Source organism: Poecilia latipinna, unplaced genomic scaffold (genome assembly GCF_001443285.1).
Source record: "Poecilia latipinna isolate Pla-1442-1.1 unplaced genomic scaffold, P_latipinna-1.0 Scaffold296, whole genome shotgun sequence".
NCBI classification, from domain to species: Eukaryota; Metazoa; Chordata; class Actinopteri; order Cyprinodontiformes; family Poeciliidae; genus Poecilia; species Poecilia latipinna.
The window spans coordinates 276,886-299,588 of NW_015112912.1; the positions used below are offsets into that span (position 1 = coordinate 276,886).

The 22,703-nt window shown below is 37.1% G+C and overlaps 1 protein-coding gene across 6 annotated transcripts in view; it reads left to right on the plus strand.

The window, feature by feature from the left end:
- Positions 1 to 865: 865 nt before the first annotated feature.
- kcnip3a (Kv channel interacting protein 3a, calsenilin) overlaps positions 866 to 22,703 on the plus strand; it is a 53,904-nt gene continuing 32,066 nt past the window's right edge. For 2 of the 6 annotated variants that reach the window (XM_015034354.1, XM_015034355.1), the window contains exons 1-2: positions 866 to 974; positions 12,916 to 13,090. In XM_015034354.1, the coding sequence (XP_014889840.1) occupies positions 969 to 974; positions 12,916 to 13,090 (181 nt within the window). In that variant the 5' untranslated portion in view covers positions 866 to 968. Of the gene's footprint in view, positions 975 to 1,376; positions 1,396 to 4,881; positions 5,002 to 12,915; positions 13,091 to 19,191; positions 19,445 to 22,703 lie in introns of those variants that run through there. The other 4 variants (XM_015034361.1, XM_015034363.1, XM_015034359.1 and 1 more) reach the window with 3 other exon arrangements.

A 22,703-nucleotide genomic window follows, 5' to 3' on the forward strand; every position in this document is an offset into this window, starting at 1 on the left:
TGGGTAAATGTCAACAAAACAAAATCTGATTTCAGCTAAAAATCTGAATCGAGCCTCAGTATCTGCTGTGTGAATGTAGCCCTAAAGTCATCATTGTCTCTCAGTCTTTACAAACTGTAATCTTATTTGTAATGTTGTTTATGAAGTAATGGCTTCCTCCGCAGTGAGCGGCCTTTCAGTCCATGTTGGTAGAAAACTTGTTTCACTCTGGGTAATGACACTTTCTTACCAGCTTCAGCCAAATCCTTGACAACAAGGTATTTTGCTGTAGTTGTGGGTTCTCTCTTTTGCACAGCGCCCCTACGTGTTGCATGTAATGCCTACCCACTTATTGACTTGATTTGTGCGTTCCTGGTTTGCTGTATATCTTTGAGTTACCCAGAGCTATAGACTGGCTACCCAGTTTGTTCTCTCACACAATCAGGAGATAAAAGCCATTCCTACCAGTAGACTGAAAGTGTTAGCTAATGATCTCTCTGAAGCTGATGTTGAAGTCTTTAATGAAATCAGTAGTGAGATCTTATTAACCTCCATTAAGCTGCAAAGTGCCAATAAGTGTGTGATATAAAAGTCTGAGCACCACACAGTGAGGGAAATCTCTAAAGATGGAGAAAGTACCACATTAATCTCATTTAAAGAGAAGCAGCTGCACCAGTCCAGCTGTGAGGGTTAATGTTGCACATCTGCCCAGATGTTACAGGTTAACTTGTTGGATAAATAAATCCACAGGCAGTTTGGTGGCTTTCCCCACGTCTCTAAAATATGGATGTCCAGTTGTGTCCTCTGTAGCCGCTCCCTGCTGCACCCCACCCTCTCCGTGAATCCCTGTGTGTGAGTGCGTGTGCGTGTGTGCGTGGTTAAATGTGTGTGTGCACACATTCCTTCGCATCCAGAGGAGCGACAGTCAGATTTAGGCTCCGCGCAAAGAGGACACACTCTCCACGGGAATCTCTCTGGGAAAAAACACCATGCAGGTAGGTCTCAAACATCTTTAATATTCTTATTTTATAAAATAAAATCTTGTCTGTTGTAGACGGAAAATTCCAGAAAATGCAATAGTTGAATTTCTGTTTGCTCACTTGTGCTACTTGTTGGCTTCTTGCTGCTTTTCGTCGTGTCCCTGCATCCCTCCGTGATCTCTTGGAGCTCGTTTGGTGCCAGTTTTTGCCCAAAGCGGAGTTTCTTAGTGAAGTTATGTAATTGCAGCTCAGCTGGAAGCTGCATGTGGAGGAGACGCTTCGTTTTGCGCGCAGCGCAAACCCTGCGGACACCAAGTGTCACTCGGCATCACCGTGACTTTTCCTCTCTTAAGTCCAGGCTTTTTTTTTCTTTTTTTTTTACGTGGCCACTTTTTCTTCGTGATTCCGAGCGTCACGCGTGTCTTCAAAGCTGCTGGTAACGTGTGCGCCTCCAGTCCTTATTGAGCAGCAAGGAGAGATTGGAATTATGTGTCTGAAATCATGCGTGTGCGTGTTTTGCTCCTGGCTCGGGGGAGCAGGTTGGGAGATCAGTCCCCAACAACGAGCAGAGTCTGGATCGAGCAGACTGGAATGTAAAAAGGCTCAAAGTGGTTCTCTGCGCCTCGCAAAGCGCCGCTCGTTAATCCACTCTGGTTGAGTTTTTTGAAGGTTTCTCTCTCTGAGATGGAAATCAGGTACAACCTGTTACAAGATTCAGATTACATCTTTGTTTTGTTTTGTTTTTTTGTTGTTTTTTTTAAAGGAGGCAGCTAATTCTGGCATCTTTTTTTATCTCGGAATCCTTTTGCGCATAAATCGCTAACAGAGGAATTATTTCATATCGGAAAAGGGGTGGGGGGCAGATATGGACTTAGAATTTTATCGCAATATCTTGTGATTCTATCGTGATAATAAAAAATTATGAGTGATTGTGATGACTATTTATGATTTATTGTATGGCTGTGACTGCATGGCACAGCATTCATGCCACAAAACAAATGCTGTTCTGGATGCCACTTAGGAAGCGGCATTTAAGTCACAAAGCTGCACACATTTAAAAAAAATTATTTTTTTAAATTTACTGATATTTATTGAAACTCTTGTGGAACAAATGGAGTTTTTAGTTTTAAAAACCCAAAGATACTTTCAGGGTTTTTATTATTATTATTATTATTATTATTATTATTATTATTATTATTATTATTATTATTATTATTTAATATCATTAATTGAAGTTTATCAAGACAACGGTAAATAAAAAAAAAATCATGATAAATGATATGATAAACTCAACATAACATTATGACCACTGGATTCAGGGATCCAACTCACTTTTTATGGCCAAATTTCAAGTATTTCCAGATTAATCTTTGCAGGCGTCTTTGTCATTTTAAGCCCATTTTAAAATCAGTTATTAAAATATTCCATACAAGGTTTTTTTTTTTTTCTTTTCTTTTTTTAAGTGGTGAGAATTTGGGAATGGCAGTTCTACAAATTATGTTAGAACCCTGTAAATACCTATTTAGTGATTATTAAATCATCTATAAATAAATAACATGGATGGATAGATGGACGGATATTTTTCCTATTTTCTGTAGGGAACCTGAAGTATCCGACACACAGCTCTACTTTGCAGTTTTGGTTTTTAATCTCTGGATTGTCGTCTTTTTTTCTCTCAGATGTCCATTTTGACCAATTTGTGTTCATCCTCCAATTCTTCTAGACTATATTGCTAGACTATATTGTTGCCAAATGACTTCCAGCTACTTCCTGTCATAATGCAGCTGAGATGCCTGTTGATGCATATCCGGCTCATACTAAGAATCATACTGGATGCACTGAGCAGTCAGAATGTGAAGGAGGTCAGATTGATTTCCAGAGTAGCATTGAGAGCACGGATTAAAAATTCCACAAACCTCAGACTGGGAAAGTTGTGCAAATATTACTAGACACAATTACGTCGACACACTTTATGTACTGTACTCAAATAAACAATCGCTGCGAAACGTAGTAACAGAGGAAATTATATATTTAATTTCAAAGAGTTTTGTGTTTCTTTATTATACATGAAAATATATTAAATATGTATAAATACAGGCAGCTGTTAGTAATGCACTAGTGGTTCAAGTAAGGCTGTAAGAATATATTATTAGGGTTAAATTGCACTCATCTGCTTCACCTCAGTCAGCCAACAGGTAATTTTACTTTAATTTGTTTTGACTGGTGAAGTTTTTTTTTCTTTTTTTCAGTATTATGTAAATCATAGTTTAAAAATTGTTGCAGTTTGGAGTCATTATTAGAAGTTTGCATTAAAAACAAGCTTGAAACATTTATAGTTTTCTCCTCTGGCTGACTGTCAACATGCAGGTGTTTGAATTGAATCCTGCTGTGATGCATCCAAGGGCCTCGTGTTTCCAGTGCTTGACTCACTTCAGTTATTTTAAATAATATAATGAGCAGTTGTTTTCTCATTCTGACCCAATTTCAGCGGCATGAGAGGGGCTGTCAGAGAAGGCGAAGCTGAATTTCCCCCGTCTTAAAACATTAGTAATGCACTAGATCTTCAGGATGAAAAATACTCAGTTTATGCTGGAAACTAAATCAGTTTTATTTGATCTCGCTTCTTCTCTCCTTTAAAGGGGATGTTTTATGCAAAATTCATATTTTGCATGTTGTTATCCTTGCTATGCTCTGCCATTTCTAAAAACAGCCAAATGCTCAGAAAAATCACCCAGCTGTTTTTTGGCAATAAGTTAATGTTTTTTAACTTATTGCCAAATAAGTCTGGAAAATAAAATGTTTCAAAAATCTCCCAATTGTTAAAGCACAACCATGCACCGTTACCTAGCAACCCCAGCCGAGCTGCAGGATGTTCAGTCATCTGGTTTTACCGTTGTATGCACTGTACAATGGCCGCTGGAAAAGAGAAGTGTTTTGTTGTTGACCTACCATTCAGAAACCATTTCCTGCATTCTTGTTGGTTATGCAGGAGGCTCTATTAATGCTTTTCAGATAATTGTGCATCTGTTCACAGCCTTTTTCATGTGCGAGTGTAAACGTTGAGTTGGATCCTTCTTAAATGGAGCATCAGAGGTACGGCAAATGTATTTCTATATAGCAACCTACAAATATGTTGGTTTCATCCATGAAAACATTGTTAAACCTCCCGATGTTAAATATTCTATTGGATTACTGACAGAAACAAGATATATTGGCAACTTAATAATTCATTAATTTAATAAACATTAATGCTACTCTGATTCCTCAGCTGATCCTCCAAATGCTCAGTGTTCAAATTCTGGGGGTAGCCTCTGACAAATACTGCACTGTGCAGGAAGTTTTGACTTCTTGGAAGATAGATCATACAAATATGCTCTGCTCTCCCTCCAAAGTCATTTTCCAGCTCAGACTTGATGTCCTTTGCACAAATATCTTCAATTTCTGTTCAAAAGCTACACTCCCTGCTTCAGATGTCTCTTCAGGAATAAAACCGAAAGAGAAGTAACAAATTTTATTTTCTCTCTTGCAACAAAGTGATGTTCTGATGTCGGTACCAGTCAGAAGAAAACTGACTTCACTGCCTTACTTGGGGCACGGCTGGTGTTTAAAAGGCTTTATTTCTGTTCATTTTGATGATTTTCTGCTTAGAGTTAATGAAACATAACATTCAAAATTATAACATTTAAAATTCAAATTTAAACAAGTGAAAACCTTTTGTATTTTATGTTTAAGAATTATTAACTTAAAAGAAGATTATATATACATATCTTGCTGAAAAGTTACTTGTCTTGTTTAAAGTGAAAATATTTGCAGTAGAAACTGGACAAAAGTTGTTATGATTTAGTGTTTTTGCAGTGTTGTGTCACTCCTGACAGGTACCTGGCTTCAGGCTGATCTTTCCTAATGGTGCCTGTTTCCTCAGGAAGGCCTCACTCTGCCGACCTGCTCAGATCAGTGACGGCATGCAGACAGACTGACTGCAGGGACAGACGGCTTTGTTATGCAGCTGACACCTCGTCTGTGGGACCCACCTGTTAAATAGGTGGAGTGATTGGCAAATTTAGACTCATTAAATAATTGAACAGTTCCAGTAACTTTATCCTATAAGTGGATGGGCTCAGCAGAACCCACATCAGAAGAGCTGTCTGCTGTAGCAGAAACAGATTGCCAGTAAACTTAGTAATCTATTTAGTTTATAAACCATTACAGAGTTTTCTTTTTGTTTTTTCGTCTTGATGCTCTTCATGGTAGGAGTGTGCGATATTGCATATTTCGGTATTGATCCAATACACAGCTCTGAACCGGACGCGTCAAGATGGCGGACCCATGGCTATCAGACCAACAAAAAGAAAATACGTAGCATGTAAAAGCTACGTTAGCTAAGCTACTTTTGCTATTTAGTTTGTAAGTACTACAGTAAATATCACTGATATTTACCTGAGTATTACAGAGAGGTGGGCAGAGTACTCAAAAACTGTAATTGATGAATAGTTGTAATGTACTTATATTGTTTATAAGTTAGTTAAGAAAGAGGTAAGAGCTGGCTCCAAGCTTGTGGCTTGTTTGTTGCAATAGCAACTCCATAGCAACTGCCTGCCAAGATGGCTGCCAGTTACAAAGTTCAAGGAAGTTTGAACACATTAGGAGCATGAATACCAAATAATTACAGGGCCGAATAACGATACCGATACCGATATCAATACCGATACTTTTAAATTTAAGTTTGATATGTCATCAAACTTCTGGTCTTCAAGTGTTTCTGTGTTTTTCTCTAAATCATTTTGTTAAATACGTTAAAAACATATTAACATTTTTCCTAAGTAAACAAATGAGAACAAATCAAACAAAAATACATGATTAAGAAAAGACAAAAACGTTTTTGTTGAAAGAAACATTTTTCAATTTAAAAAGATATTAAAATCTATTTAAAAAGTTTCCAACTGAATCAACTGGTTGTGCTGGCATGCCATATTTGTACCATTGCTGAATTCAGTGCAAGTCACATAAATGCCCCCGAGCTGCACTTTAATACCCTGACTCTAAAAATTTACTGCAAATAATTAAAAAAAAATCACATTAAGATTTACTTCTTGCCGAGTTTGGCTACAATTTGCTCTAAGCATCTTTAAACTCCTGAAGATAAATATTAAATTAAAAGATATTTCAAACTTTTTTGCCAAAAATAAGAATGGTGATAGATTTTACCTACATTAAATTAGGTTGCAGAAAATAAAAATTATGTTTCTTTAAAGTAAAATATACATATTAAGGTCTAAAACTTGATATAAAGCTGTAAAGTTGACACTCCCACACATAGTTGTATTAAAAATTATTTAAAATCTGACCAATATAATGAGAAATTACCAGCTAAAAGAGGGCGATTTGATTTGTGTGAGTGTGTTAAAGAGATAAGAGGAGGAACAGTTGTTAATTGAAAAGTCGCTCCACCGGAGCTCAGAGCCTCCTCAGAGAATTAAGTCTGTCTCCCCATGAAGGCTCAAACATCAATGCAACACACACTCTGTGTCCGTCACAGCCGAGCACACGCAAACACACACAGCATGCGGTCCATATGGATGTGCTATCCTCCCACAGACGCTGCGCTGATCCGCACTGACAGCCACACTGAGAGGCCCAATCGCTCAGGACACAAATAGTCTCGGCTCTCGACCATCAGCTGTATAGACTGAACTCTGAGTCATCACAAGAACATATAGAGAAATCATGATATTTACATCAACTTAAAATAAAGGTCACAGGTCTGTTTGAAATTATGTGCAGCCAGCTGGAGCCAAACGGTGGCTTATTTCCAACATCTCATCAGACTGTCTCCAACCATCTTCTAGCATCTGTGATCCTTTTCTTCTGTGGAATACTGACTGATTTGTTTTTGGTCTTTATTTAAAAAAACTTATTTGGTCGTGATTTCTATATATGCCTGTCACAATAACTAATTTCACTGGTTGATATATTGTCCTGATAATCAATAATATTGTTGTTTTGAGATCATTTTCAATAATGATAATAGCATAACAGTGGCAGTACACCTGAGCTTTCACTATTATAAATTTCACTGGATGATAAATTGTCTCAGAAATGATTGAGCTAAATGATAAATTTGTTCTTTCAGACCATTTGATAGTGACATAATAATAATGTCCTTTCTCAAAGACTAGCAAATTTAAATTTTGTGCAGAACACTGCAGCTAGAAGGCATTTTAAAAATACAAAATAAATCACAAACAAAAACAATACATAGAAAGAAAATAAGAACTACAAACAATGGACACCATAATAAAATGGATTATGAACAAAATTCCTCTTTGACAAAATATTAATCATCGGAATGGAAATTATAGAGCTCATTTTAATTAAACATGTAACATCTTTAAAAAACCTAAGTAGAGCCTCCTGCACAACCAACATGAATGCAATAAATGGTTTCTGAATGGTAAGTCAAAAACAAAAAAATGTCTTTTCCAGCAGCCATTGTACAGTGCATAAAACTAATATTTCCCTTTGGAAAATTAAAAGGAAATTAAATTAAATTAAACCAGCTGACTAAATTTCCTTAAACTCATCTTAGGTTGCTAGGTGACCGAGTGAGCTTGGCCAGGATTGCTAGGTAACACCGCAATGCCCGTCAGATGTGACTTAACCATCGGGAAAAAGTTCATTTTCCAGACACCAAAACACATTAACTTGTTGCAAAAAAAAATAATGGATGTGTTTTGTTTGTGCTTAGGCTGTTTTTATAAGCAGTAGAGGCCCAAATGGAAGAATAAAAATGTGCTAAATTTTAATTTTGCATAAGTCCCCTTTAAAAGAAATGTAACTTCACAATTTAAGGCCTTGAAATTGGGTCTCTGTCTCTTTAAGAACCTTCCACTCCTGATCAGAACAATGCTCCTTTACTATGCCATTTACAGCCGTTCTTAAGAGTGTTGGACTGTGAAGTAGTTTGTTTGATAAGCTCAGCAAACATTCAGTTCCACCAGGTGTCTGCTCATTGCTGCTGCCGCTAGTCTGAAGGGGTTCAGTAGAAGATAATCTATGAGGCAGAAGCTCACTGTGTAGACAATAAATGGATGGATCTTTTTTTATTTCTAGCTGTTTATTTCAACTTGCTGTTGCTGCACACATTGTGGCAACAAAATAAGCAAACTTTATTGCGTAATTTCCTACACAATAGAGATATAAAACCACTGCTGGAGATCCTGGATTGTGTATACGTTTTTATCTTTTTCTGGCTGCTGTATGCGCTGCTCTTCTTCCTTTGTGCTGTCACTCTCTGTCACTCGCTGCTCCTCCTTGTGTTCCTCGTCTCATTTTTCTGCATTGTTAAAGCACACACATGCTTGCAGAGGCAGAGTCTCCCATGGATCCTGCTTTGCTTCACCTGTCCTGCAGTCTGGTGACAGGTGACGTTATGGTGGGAGAGGAAGCCCTACGAGGAGGAGAGCAGAAGAAGGAGTGATTGACAGAGAAATAAATTGGAAAGAATGGGGAAGTGATGAGATGGAGTAATTGAGGACGGAGCTATGCAGACATCCAGAGGGAGGAGACATAATAAATATTAATGTGAGGTGCTAATGAAATGGCTGTTGTTTTCCTTTCTGTGTGTGGTCTGGGTTTTGTTAAATGTAACCCAGTGGATCAATTAGAGCATCTCTGATTTTCACGACAGATCAGTCTGATTGAACTGAGAGCAGGAAAAAGGTTTTTCCAGTCCAACAAGTCAAGTTTTGTACTTTACACCTCAAATCGTGACAGTTTGGAAGGTCAAACATCTCCAAAACTGAACTAAAAGTTTAATTTAGTTCAAACTAATCATCTTGCCGTGAATAAACTCTTCTTCTTTGGGGTCTTCGGTTCTGCTATAATCTCACAGTAATGGAAACTGAACAAAGCATTTTGGCAACAAAGCTCTAAATGTCACTTTGTCTTATTTTATATAAATCACTGTTTTGTGTGAGCAGGACATCATATGCTCATCATAAACCCTTCGCTTATTAGCCAATATTAAAAGCTGTCAAGATTTAACATTCAGAAATGAAAACTTTTTTCTTTTTTTTTAGATTTTAAGAGAAATTAACTGTGATGATGATGATGATTCTCAGTCATCTAGATAATATCATCCCTAAAGTAGAAGTCCATTTGATGTCTTTTATTGTTTCTAAAGATGTTTCTCCTCTTATCCTTATGTTTGGATAATCAGGCGAAGGTGGGCAGAGTACCCAAGAATTATACTCAAATAAGAGTAAAAAGTATTTGTAAAAATTCAGGTAACAGATAGATAATTTAATATTTAGAAATTACATCATCAGACAGACCAAATTATAAAGTTAAGTGGAAATTTTAGTATTTTAAGGACCAAAATGACAATAATTCATCTAAGTAGCTAAAAATAACAAAATTAAGCAAAAAATAATGTTTACAAATCAGTTTATTTAAATATTAAACTTACGAAACTTTAACAAAAACTGCAGGTGTGTGTTTGGTGAATTTTGGTTCAAACATGTTTGTTCTTCATTCATTGGGTAGAAAATCCAGACATTTTACTCAAGTAAGAGTAGAAATACTTCATAAATTACTCAAGTAAAAGTTAAAAGTACAGTGTCGTAAAAATACTTCTATAAGTACATCTTTTCAAAAAAGTTACTCAAGTAAATGTAACTGCAAATGTAACTAGTTACTGCCGAACTGTGGAGACAACAAACCTGAAAATGTAACAAATATTTTGGTCACCAATCAATCAGAGTCTGCTGGACTCTCAGGTGTGAAAACATCCTTAGGGTCTCTCCTGATTAACTGACCTCAATGGAGGAATCGCATTAAAAATGGTTCAACCTCGAATCACATAAATAGATCACCACATGAGGAGACGCATCGGAGTCAGGAGCAAATAAACCAAAATTATATCAAGTTGATTGGGCAGGCCAGTAAAGAGCTAAAAACAGATCAAAATGTTCAGAAGCAGGTCAAGTTCAGATTCTCGTGGTATTTTCAGTGGCTTTCCCTCAGGCTCTGACATGTTGGGCTGCGTGCTTCATTGGCAAAGTTTTCCCACAGTAAATATTGATTCTGGAGTTTGTTAACCTCTCAATAAAGACTGGAAGTTTAGTCTACATCTTTACACTGCAAAAACACAAAATCTTACCATGCACTTGTTTGCATTTGCACTTGTTTCTAGTGCAAAATGAAACAAGACAAAACCAACTTATAAGTAACTTTTCAGCAACATATAGAAGCTTGCTTTAAGTCAATAATTCCTTCATATTGATGAAAAAATACTTGTTACATTAGCAGATTATTTCATTTATAACATAAAAGTGAAGTAAATTGCCAGTAGAACAAGTTCTTTTTCATCAATATGATGAAGGAATTATTGACTTAAAACTAGTTTCTTTAACTCCCTGAAAAAGTTACCTGTAAATTAGTTTTGTCTTTTTTAAGGTGTGTTAGGAATTACACCAAAACTCCTTGGTAAGATTTGTGTTTTTGCAGTGTCGATTTTTTAGATCAACCCCAAACGTCTCTGTGTTTTGAGTAGCATCATGTAATGCGGCCAAAGTTTATGCTTCATGTAAACCAACATTTATTCGGCGGCTGATCCTTCATAATTTACAGCTGAGGATAATACTGTGTCTGTGCTCTATGTTTGCTTGCAGAGTCACGGCTGTTTGTTCTGCCTTACGGGCCGGGGTGGCTGTGAGTTAGTGTGCGTTTCAGAGGCTGTTGTTCAGACTCTTCAGCCGCAGGTCAGGGCCAGCTGGAGCATTAAGGAGCAGAAGAGAAGCTTGAAATGGGAGCATGTGAGCTGTGATTGGGAGAACTCCGCCGTGTTCAGCAGCCCATGAATAAACAACTGATGCAGCTTTGAATTTCCTTTTGTTTACTCTGCGTCTGTCAGAGTTTTGGTTTCAGAGTGTCACAGAAAAGTCGCATCAGAAACTATCCTGGCTTTTCATTTAATCCTTCAAAGAAGTGAGTTTTGATGTGCTTTCAGATTACTCCCCTCCGCTTGGTGCACTTTATTAGATTAGTGGCTAAATGGAGTATTTTCAGCCGTCTCTTTCCAATTTGATGCGCTGTCGCTGCGTTATGAGTCAGTTCAGGTCTGTCTGTTTGTGTTATTTATACTGGCTCATACAATATTCAGATAGCTCAAAGTTTTTCACATTTTGAGACATTAAAGTCACAAACATCTCTGTGTTTTATTGGGATTTAACGTGATTGCTGAATAACACGTAATATGTGTTGCATATAGCATTGTGCTTCTAATGTGACACTCATGTAAAGGGTGTAAATACTTTTTAGAAGACACTGAATGCTGATGCATTCACGTTGTCAAAGCAGCACAGAAATAGTCCAAGATTCCTCCATCAAAACAAATCCTTCGACTCCTCTGTCTTACCATCCTCTGACAGTCAGCAATTCATTATACGACTTGACTTTGGTTCTTCGAGAAACCTTCCAGCATCCCATTGCTTTCTCTCTCTTTCTACCTTCCAGAGAGGCATTTGCATGATCGGACTCCCGAGGGATCAAATAGCCATTAAACATCCCCACTGTTTGCGTTTGTGTTCGTTTCCGTCCTCCCGCCTCCGCCGTTCGCTTCTCCTCAATCATCCTTTTCTTTCCTCTCCTTCCAGCAGAACAAACAGAGCTGCTGTTTGCTCTGTGTTCCCCCTCTTTCATCTTCCATCTCTGAATAAATGTGTTTGCTATGCACGATCTCAGCAGGAGCAGCTAAATGTGGCTTCTGGAAAGTTTAGGTCATTCTCACCACACCAAATCAGTGTTCGGATTAGAAAATGAGAAACTGAAAAGTTTTGTTTTCTCTGAAGAAATGCAGAATATGAATGAGCTGCAATGGGTTGGTGTTGCATAAAAATACTGTAGAAAAAAATATTTAAAGGTCCTCGCAGCTTTAAGGTTTATTTTCATCAAACGTACTGATTATTGCCGGTTTTTGTAGCAACACTGTTCCGTTTCTGTTCAACAACAATAAAAAGGTCCAGTTTGATTTAGAGTTTATATGCAAAACTATGCAGAAGTCATGATTTAAATATTTGCGTTTTGCATCCAAACAGCAAATCTGTTGAACTTGTCTTGACTTTTCACGCATTTTAAGTTCAGTACCTGAACTATTAAGGGCATGGAGTGGAAAATTGTTCTGTTTCTTACAATTTTGTGAAGGGTTGTCACTATTTAAAAAACAAGAAATTGCTGACAAATTTCAAGGCAAAATTCACGTTTTGCACATTTTTGCACTTCCATTTTTGTCTCAACGTTTTCCAAAAAGCAGCCCAAGAGCTTAAAGAAAACACCCAGCCGTTTCAAATACCTCCTGGATTTTAAATCAAACTCAGGGGGCACTGTGCCGTTACCTAGCAACCGCAGCTGAGCTCCGCCTGTCACCTCGCAACCCAAACAGAACTCAAGGACGTTTGGTCAGCTGGCTTAACCGCTTTATGCTGTGTACAATGGCTGCTGGAAAAGACAAATGGTTTGTTGTTGACTTACCACCCAGAAACCCCGTGCTGGGTTCTTGTTGGTTGTGCAGGAGGCTCTACTAATGCTTTTCAAAGATGTACGGTTGTTTTCATGTGTGAGAGTAAACGTTGAGTTAGGGGGCGTGGCCAGCAGCAGTTTATTTGGATTTAAAGTGACAAGAGACTCTAAAACAGCTCATATTGAAAGGAGCTCAAAATCTACTCATCTAAACAAACTAAAAAAAATGTAATGGACGTGTTTTATTTAGCCCATAGACCTATCCTAACCTGTCCAAGGAAGCATAACCTTTAAGTTTAACAAAGCAATTAAAGAAATATATAAAATATAAAATCACAAAACTTAATAAGAAGCAGATTTCTTTTTCTGCTTTGTGTAAATTAGTCCTCATGGGTTTCTGCGTTGATCTGAACTTCCCTCTTTCCTCTCCTCCATCCAGGCGGACGGCAAGATGGTGGACGGCAGCCTTCTGGGAGATGCGAACGGCGTGGATCCAGCGCCGAGCCGGGTGAAGAACTCTGGGAAGTGGCAGAAGCCGAGGTTCTCCAGGAAAGCTCTGATGAAGTGCTGCCTGGTGAAATGGATCATCGCCAGCACACAGCCACAGGACAAAGGTGAGAAAACAGAGCGGGAAAGAGAGCGGGTGAGAATGACACGAATGAATCCACAGCAGCTGGTCGTATGGAGCGCGTTCGGATTGATTGTCGACCCGATCGGATGGATGGAGACCCTGTGGGCTCCACTGACTTATTGTGTCTGGCAGAAAACCTCAGGGTCAAGTATCAGGAGATCATTGAGCTGCACACTCTCATCTATCAGATGTGCTGGGAGAGCGTTAGCATTCCCTCCACATCTTCCTCTTTTTGTTCAGGGTGGTCCTTTCTGCTGCTGACACAAACAGACACACTTTCCATCCCTAAAGCCAAACAAATCAGAAGATTATTCTGAGTTAGACACGTTTTTTGACGTTACTGTGATAAAATTATTAAGTAATAAAACATTTCCTGAAGTATATGTTGAAGACACAGGCCTAAGATGCTTTTTTATTTAGGTTTTCTGAGCTATACAGTAAATATTGCCCCATTAGAAAGTGTTGGTTTAAAGAAAAATACAATGAAAAGTCTGGGATGATGAAGAGTATGTAAAAAGAAAAACCTTTCATACAAGAAATTCATAAAAATAAGAACGACTGAAATTGAGAACAAGTATAGACAATATATAAATATATATGAAAATACTTCTGTAACGAGTATTATAATAATCTTTAAGAGAACAGTAAAAATGGCATTTAAAGGACTAAACAAATAGATAAATAAAATGTATTTTCCTGTCATTGGAAATAATTTAAGCAATGATAAAAGCATGGATTTATGAGTTTTCAAAAAAATATGTAAAGAAAATATTTGCTTAAATTAAGCATGGCAAATAACTTTAAATTGTGTTGTTTTTTGTTTTCTTTCCTTTTATGTTTCTGTTTAGTAATTTTTATACTTTGTGCTTTTTATATAATTATTGTGGTTTAGTTTAATTATAAGCCTTGTGCTTCTGCCTGGACCTTTTTACGTCACGTTGTTTAAATTGCTGAAGTGTTTTGAAGTGAATTAAGATGCATATTAGGGACATGGCATATAGAAAATAAAAATAAAAAGAGAAGTACATTTCTGCCAAATATCTCTGAAATTTTTAGCTTCATCTCAGAAATTTTCTAGAAAAAACAAGGAAATTTCTGAGTTTCAAAGTTGAAAAATTGTCTCATCCTCTGCATTTTTTCTAAAAAAAAAATCTGAATGTATTTCTAATAATTTTTGACTTTTCAAACTCAGAAATTTCTATTTTTTCTTTAGTTTTTTTAGATTAATCTTAAAATCTCCATTTTTTTTTCTTAAATTTTTTTTACTTTTGGAACTCTTTCAGAGTTTTTTTCTAGAAAGTTTCTGAGATTATTCTCAAAATTTCTGAGTTTCTTGGTGGAAACTTATGGCCCTAATACTTCATTGTAGATAATAAATTACCTGCTGAATTAATAAAAGAAATCAACCACTCAATCAGAATAAGCTTAACTTTAAAGTACAATCAGGAAAAAAAACATATTAAGGGTTGAGATTGATGCAGCCCTGAGAACTGATTTTTTATTTATTTATTTTTTTGGCAGTGTGTAAAACATTTATCAGGATTCATTGTTGCTTCAACAACTCAAACTCTTGGTTTGTGGGAGCCTTAGTGCTCCATCCAGTGGTCCATTTCTGCTTCTACATGATTTATAGTCTGATTGGTTTATAGCTGAAACTTTGTTTAATCTTTCTTTCTAATGATCCTTTCAGTCTTCTTTCAATATTTTCCTTGATTTGAGCTGAAATTTGCAGTATTTCCTGTGTCTTGGTGTTTTTCTCCTTTTCCTGGACTTTTTTTTTGGTATTTTTTCCTATTTCTCCAGTTTCTAGTGCCATTTCTTTCTCTGTTTTCCTTACAATTTTCTTATTATAAAGGGCCTTCGTGTTCTACTCTATCCGCTGCTCTTTGTTTCCAGATTGAATAAAATCTGTTCAGTGTTGTAGGACAACAGCAGGACCTTACAAGGAGAGGTGAACTCTGTTTCCTCAGGTCAGCGGTGCAGAGGAAATGGAGACTGAGCATTGGCAGTCGTCAAACCCTCGACTCGATAATGACGAACAGCTAAAAATAGCTTCTCTGAGACGAAGCTGTGCATCAGAAGAAAGGCGGAGGTGATGGTGGAGTGAAGAGGTCAAACCAATGAGGAAGAAAACAATCCACTCTGATAAAATGCAGGATGTGAAGTTTATGCAGCTCAAGATTTGAGGAAGAAGAAAAGTAAACAAAACTTGGATCATATGCAGATGATATTTGGACGCTTTTTTTGCAATTGGTGTTGGTGGATTCTTTACATCTGTTCTCAAGACAGGAAATAGCTACAGATAGTTAAATTTGTTGACAGTCTTCAAAAGCGGATGGGGTCTAATGAACTAGATGTTATGTTTTTTCTTACTAATAAAAAAGGGTAAAAGCTTAAATTTGTCATTAACTATTTGACTATTGATGCATTTGAGCACCAGAGGGCGCTACAGAAGCTCAAGCTTTGCATAAAGTAGCACATATACAGCTATGGAAAAAATAAAGAGCCCCCTGCACTGAACCCGACTGAAATCTTCCTGGTTATTCCACCAAATATTTATTTCTGAACTCTTCCTGAGTTAAAACATTGGTATCGTTGTTTCTAAATGAATTTGATCTTGTTTTCTTTGGATTATTTGAGCTCAGAAAGCACTCAAATAATGAGAAAATGTATTTTTTCCCCCTCATTTTCTGCAAATAGATACTAAATTTTTGTTTGGAATTTCCGAGATATGTTATCAGTCGTCTATATAGAATAAAAGAACAATGTTCATTTCACTCAAACATATATCTATAAAAAGCAAAATCAGAGAAACTGATTATTTTAAGTGGTCTTTTAATTTTTCCCAGATCTGTATTTGTGGCGTTTTTAACTAAAACTGCTAATTTTAGAGGCTGTGCTCACTGCAGGAGGCCGGAAGGCAAACTCCTCACAGGTCAGCGAATCAAAAGGAGACATTTGGTGTTTTCCTTCTGCACGTTCCCTCTGGTTTGTCCTGATGTTTCTTCATGTGGAAGAAGCTTTTAGCAGCACATTCAGACTCTGTGCTGTCAAATGGGTGACTACTAAAGCTGTGAACTTTGCTGGCACACCTTCCTACATCTGTGCAGCTGCTCAGTCTTTATTGAGAATCTTAAAGAGAAGATAAGACAACCAAATCCAGAAACGCTGGCCAAAATGTGCGATAAAGACTAATGAAGGTGGTAAAGGATTTATTTAATCGCCCTGCACACAGAAACAAAATCTCCATCCTCAAGATGTCTTGATTTTAATCTTCGCTGTTGTTGCTCTTCTACACATCAGCACAGATCTGGCACATTTTGTGTCTCTTTTTCAGACTTTATCGCTAAACTGGAGTGACCTTAGCTGGACGACACAGACGTCAAACTCAAGGCACGGGGCCAAATCTGGCCTCTGGCGGCTTCTTATGTGGCCCTCTAGACTCCAGAGGGACGCATTAGAATATTATTTTAACAGTTTTTATCTCCATACTGCCAAATTACATCAGTCAGTCCCTTGAGTTTTTCATGATTCTCCAATTGTGGAAATTCATGCAAAATCAACAGATCCCCAGGTATTTTTGTGTAGATGCATAATTGGGAGTTTATTGGAAATTTTCTGCAAAAATGGTCGAAAACAACAGGTTTAAATGATGCTGACTCTGACCTGAATTTTTAAACTTTTACTTCTGCCTCAACCTACCTTGATGTCAAATTAAAGTTTGTGATCGATACGAGTAAAAAAAGTCACATTTACTGTCAAATATTAGCGTAAATATTGCAAAATTTCTTGCAATTATTTCTAAGATAGCACAACAAAATTAGTGATTTTGATTGCAAAAAAAAATCGCAAAATCCCAGAAAGACTGATTTATGTGAAACGATGTTCAATATTATTATGTTAACAGTTTGCTAATGGGTTTTAACAATACATTATCCTACAGATATGGAGAATAATATTTCTTATCCAAAAATATACAAGGAAGTAAGGTTTCATAGTTTCTGTTGTTTGGATCTGAAAATCTTTACATTTGAAAACCACTTTGATAATATTTAACTGGTAATATTTACTGTGTTGTGTTTGTACTTTTAAGAGTTTAAGTACTTCCTTCATGGCTTTAGACATATAAATGTTGAAAGTGGTGTACTTATGATGAAAAATGATCCTTTTTTTATTATCATGAAAAGTTCAACCATGAGAAAGAAAACAGAGGTAAATCAGTGATGTTATTAGCTTTCTAGTCTTGTCCCAATCGTCCCAAACACGTCTTCTCATCAGTCTACCAGATCAACACACGATGTTTCTCTTCCTGGTTCCCCGTTCATCCTGTCTATTTTTTTTGTTTTCACCACCAATCCTGTTCTTTCTGGTGCAAATCTCCTGCTGTCTCCCATTGTCCCAGTTTCTCCCTTGGTGAGACAGGTGAGGACGCCTCAGGGGCCACTGTTTACACCGCCTCTTCAGGGAGACGGCAGGAGACAGGAGTTGATGATGGATGCTCCTAGCTGAGGGAAAATTGTTTTATTTTGCTTCCTGCCAAGTTTGGCTTCTCTGCATTGTCTGTCCTCCTGACAGATTCCCAGTTTAAATCTCCATAATTGAGCCCAGCTGTGGTTGCGTTGGGTCTCCACTGGTTCATTAAGTGGATTCTGCCTTCAGCATGAAAGAAAGAAAAAGATAAATATTTAGAAGTTGGATGAAGAGCAAGTTTCCCAAAGTTTCTGCTCTAATTACGTTGCTTTGAACTTCGGATCAGGTGGATTCATGAGACGGAGATTATCTGCAGTGGAAGCGAGGCTCAGTTTGGGTTTAATTGGAGCTTATAACCGCAGTAAAAGGAGAGAGGCAGATATTGCATGAGCAGAAAAAGCCTCACAGAGCTCCCATGACGATCATTTCAGGTAGGAAGCTATAGAAGAGGAAGTTTAAATATCTGGGGATGTTGTTTACAGAGTTTGGAAAGGGCACTTCCTGTTGAGACGAGGTGAAGCAAAAAGATGGGTTTTCATCACGAGTCAATGGAGGAGCGATTTCATCATCTCGATATGCTGTAGAAGCCTGCAAAAACACAGAATGTTACCAAGTATTTTTAGTCCAGTTTCTAATGCAAATGTCTTAGTACACTTGAAATAAGGCAAGCTAACGTAAAAGTAACTTTTCAGCAATCCTCTTAAAATAGACTTGTTTTAAGTAAATAAGTCCTTAATATTTATGAAAATGTCCTTGTCCTTTATCTTGTTCTCTCTCCCTCTCTCTCTCACATTCTCTCTCTCTCTATCTATCTATCTATCTATCTATCTATCTATCTATCTATCTATCTAGCTATCTATCTATCTATCTATCTATCTATCTATCTATCTATCTCCCTCTCTCTTGTTTTCTCTCTCTCTCTCTCTCTCTCTCTCTCTGCTGATTATTTAATGTGTTTCACAACAGAAATTTTTTTAAAGTATTTTTGTTTTTGTTTTCAGCCAAGTGACATTAGACTGTGAGTCCTGTAGAGTTTATACTCATCTTAAAATAGATTATTTCTTTGTATTGATTATAGAAAACACTTTTGGAGCAATGCTGGGTGAAATGCTCACCTTTACAAACCAGCAGCACTTTAGGAGTTTGTATTTTCAGTGTTGTGAATTTCAGCATCTTGGAATAAAAAAAGTTGTTTTGATGAAGAAATACTCTTTGTATTTGCACATTATCCCATATAACATTCAAGCCAAAAAAGAAACAGCAAAAATGTTCTGGTGTTGTTAAGGAATATTTCACAGACTTTGACATATTTATCCAGGCCTGGAAGAATGGAGCCATGCTTGTTAGTAGAAATATGGAAATGTGGCTCTGTTGGAAGTCAGATTCTTGTATCTGTGAGGCGACCAGAAGGGAGGGAGAGAGACAGACGACAGAAACAGAAAGAAAAGGTTAGGTCTGCAGTCCCTGTGATGTGAAAGGTCAGAAGCTCTCTGCAAACTGTTTGATCCCTTCCACCGTTTTATCTCTTTCTGTCACACTGTGAGTCAGTCTCAAGCTCAAACAGATTTTCAAATATCGCTGCTCAAAAAGCTTCTCATCCACACAGACGGCAACCTTCCAGCCTCTTCCACCTCTCACCCTTTCAGTCCCTTCTTTCACTATCGGGTGCTGCCATCCCGGTCGTTCTCTCTCCTCCGCTGAGCTTTTAAAGTTCAGGCCTTCAGAGTGGGACCCGTTTGGATCTTTGCTGGAAGCTGCAGGATGGGAGCAGTGATGGCGGCTCTGTCAGTGGAGGCCAGGCGGCGCCTTTCTCGGCCCAGCTGCCTCTCCCATTGCACGACCAGTGCAGCCAGGTACCATCGCTCAGGTAGGAGCACCTGAGGTGGAAACCCATTCATTACTCCACCACTTCAATGCAGACTTCTTTTACTGTCTCTTGTTTAAATGGTTAGTGCACTGGAAAAAAGAAAAGACAACACAAAATATTACCAAGTATTTTTAGTCTATATTTATGCAATTGAAATAAGACAAAACTAACTAGCAAGTAGCTTTTCAATAAGAAATAGCAGCTTGTTTAAGTTAATGGCTCAATATTGATAAATATAGAACTGGTAGATTATTTTACAAGATAAGTTACAACTATATCTCTCAACGCCACATTTGTTCTTGTTGAGTGAAAGTACTAATGGCCTGATACCTAATTTGGTCCAGTAGATGGCAGCCCTGTCCTCCACCAGTCTATCATACTTAGAGAAAGACAGCAGCTCCCTCAATCCTTGATCTTCAAAAACTGTTCAGCTATTTTGTTCATTAAATCTCATTGTTTTTAATGTAGATGATCCTTATGTTTATGATTTCAGTCCTGCGCTATTACTGTTTTTCTAAGTAGTTACATTTAAATTTTGATTATTGAAGAATTATTGTGTAACAGCAGCAGCACTTCAAATGTCCAGAAACAAATCATTTAATCTTAATGGTCTTTTCTATATATATTTATTATTTCTTTTAGATTATTCTTGCCACAATCTTAGTATTTGTGTTTTGGTTTCCTTTTGTTTCTTATTCGGATTGTTTCTGGGTTCTTTATTGCCATTTGGATTTGCTGTATGGTTATTATTGTCTCGTAGATTTTGCCACATTAGTTTATTTCTTTATGTTTCTTAGTGCAGGGTTTCTCCCATCATGGCCTTCGAACAACATTAGCTTTCGGCTAGTGCCCCCATTTGCAAACCTACAGACAATACTGCAGAATATAGAAACATTGACTTTTAGCATTTGTTTTCTCACTTGTATTCACTATTCAGTAATTATTACATTTATTTAGTATGAATGCTGCCTCCTGTCTTCTGATTTTAGTCGGCCATGAATTCTTTGGGGGATTTTGTTGTTGTTGTTGTTGTTGTTGTTGTTGTTGTTGTTGTTGTTGACATGTTGACGTTGTTGACGTTTCCTTCGGTCTTTTTAGAAACCTTTACATTTCGCGCTAGCTAGCTGTGCTAGCTTAAGTAGCAACGCCGCTTGATGAATTTGACTGGCAGCCAATCAGAAAGATCAACATGTCAAATAACGTTTTAAAATATATTTTTACTTATATTTTGTAGTCGATGTTGAAAAACAGGTTTATAACTGAAATGAAATTGAAAATACATAATTTTTCTGTTTTATTTATTTTTTGCACCAGCACCCCTCCCGACCCCACTGAGGGACAAGGGTGTTCAGAAAATGGATGGATGGATGGATGGATTTATTTTTTGTTTCTCATCTTTCCACGAACTTTTTGAGGCCTCTCTATCGCCCCCTTGTGGCTCCCACTTCGAAAGACATTGTCTTAATATTCTGCTTCTTATTTGTGTTTTTTGATTATTGCCAGGCCTGTTTTTCTTCTTTTTTTTTTCTAGTTTCTTTTAGTCTCAATTCATCTTCTGTGTTAATCACGCTCCTCCCTCAACTTTCCTGCTTGCCACAGCTGATCCATTTTTCATCTTATTAGTTTAATCTGCTCTCGTATCTCATATCTGCCTCAGTATTCAGGTCTACTGAACCTACTTGTGTTTCCCATCATCTATGTTTCTCCTGTCATTCAGGGCTTTCACTGTCTGCTGTTGCCTGTTGGGTTTTCCCATTAATGTTTATCCATTTGTTGTTCCATGTTATTTGTTGTCCTATAAGTTTATTTTTTCTTAAAAGTTGAATTAAAGTTTTCTTTTAATTCATCATTGTATATCTACGCTTTGGATCCGTAAAATGAACTATATCAGATCTTGCGCATTTTATCCTTAAAGTATTTAGGTCACTCTGTTTTGTGGTATTTATGCAAATTAAATAAACATGATGTTTTGAATCATGTTTTCTATTAAAGCAAAAACTGTTGTAGATGAAAGAACAGAAATCTGTAACAACAACTTGGACTAGTGGACCCAGCACTTCAAACTCCATTGGTCTCAAGTTAAAATAACAATTTATTCTATAATTTTTTTTTCCTGATCTTAAATTAACTTTTTTTATATATTTATGATAAAGTTTGAGGAAAATGCCCTCCGTCATTAGAAATAATTGAGGAGAATGTTATTATTTCAGTGGGTCTTCCTCTCTGAAGGTCTCTGCTGATGCATCCAGGAGGAAACCATATGGATCTGCTTTCCCTGTTTACAGAATGTTGTGTCAGCAGACAGAACCGGGCCCACCTTTTAAAAACCTGTTAGTGTTTTAATGGCCCAGTCTGAGAAACACACACACACTCACAAACTTTGTGAATACCGTGCAAATACCAAAGCATCAATATACAGGGCAACAAGGTTAGATGTTCAAAATGGGATCCAACAGACAAGATTTAATCCAACAAAAGTTTGTGTTTTGATAGAAAATTACACTTGAGTTTAACCTAAATCAGACATCCAGACACATTTTCACTAACAAGGCAGATTTGAGATTTTATCTGTAACATTTTGTCTTAATTATTTTTGATAAAATCCACAGAAATAGTCACATCTCCTTGTAGATATTGATCCACACACATTCCCACACACTGATGCATTAGTGCCTGCAGAGTCGTAATTTATCCCGCTCTGACGGACCCAACACTATTTTCTCCAGGTTATCTACGGTGCATGCCTCAGAAACCATTAAAAGAAAGGTAGTGATGTGTTTTATTTATAATAAAGAGGTGTCTCTGTAACCTGATCTTTCTATAAAAGTCTAGTTTAACTTCCCCTGATCTGCAAGCAGAACGAAAACAGAGGTCAGGCTCAGGAAAAGCAGCAAAAGAGACAGGAATCTGAGCATCTAACATGACAGTGTAACTGAATATTTTAGCAAAGATACACAAAATTACTTAAATGGTGGGTTTTAATAAGCTACAAGAAAATTTTTTAATGTCAGTCAAACTTTTAGTTATTGGTTATTGTGACCCGCCTAAACTTCTGATGGGTATTAATCATGTTTTCTTTGCGTGTCCGTCTATTCAAGACTGAATGTATTAAAATTTTGAGAGAAAATTCACAATAAATCAAAAAATGTATCTTGTAAGCTGTATTTTATTTATAAAAAAAAAAAATTCCCCTCTCACCCTCTGTGGGTGGTCTCTCTTTCATCCTCTGAGCTCGGGTCCTCTACCAGAGGCCTGGGAG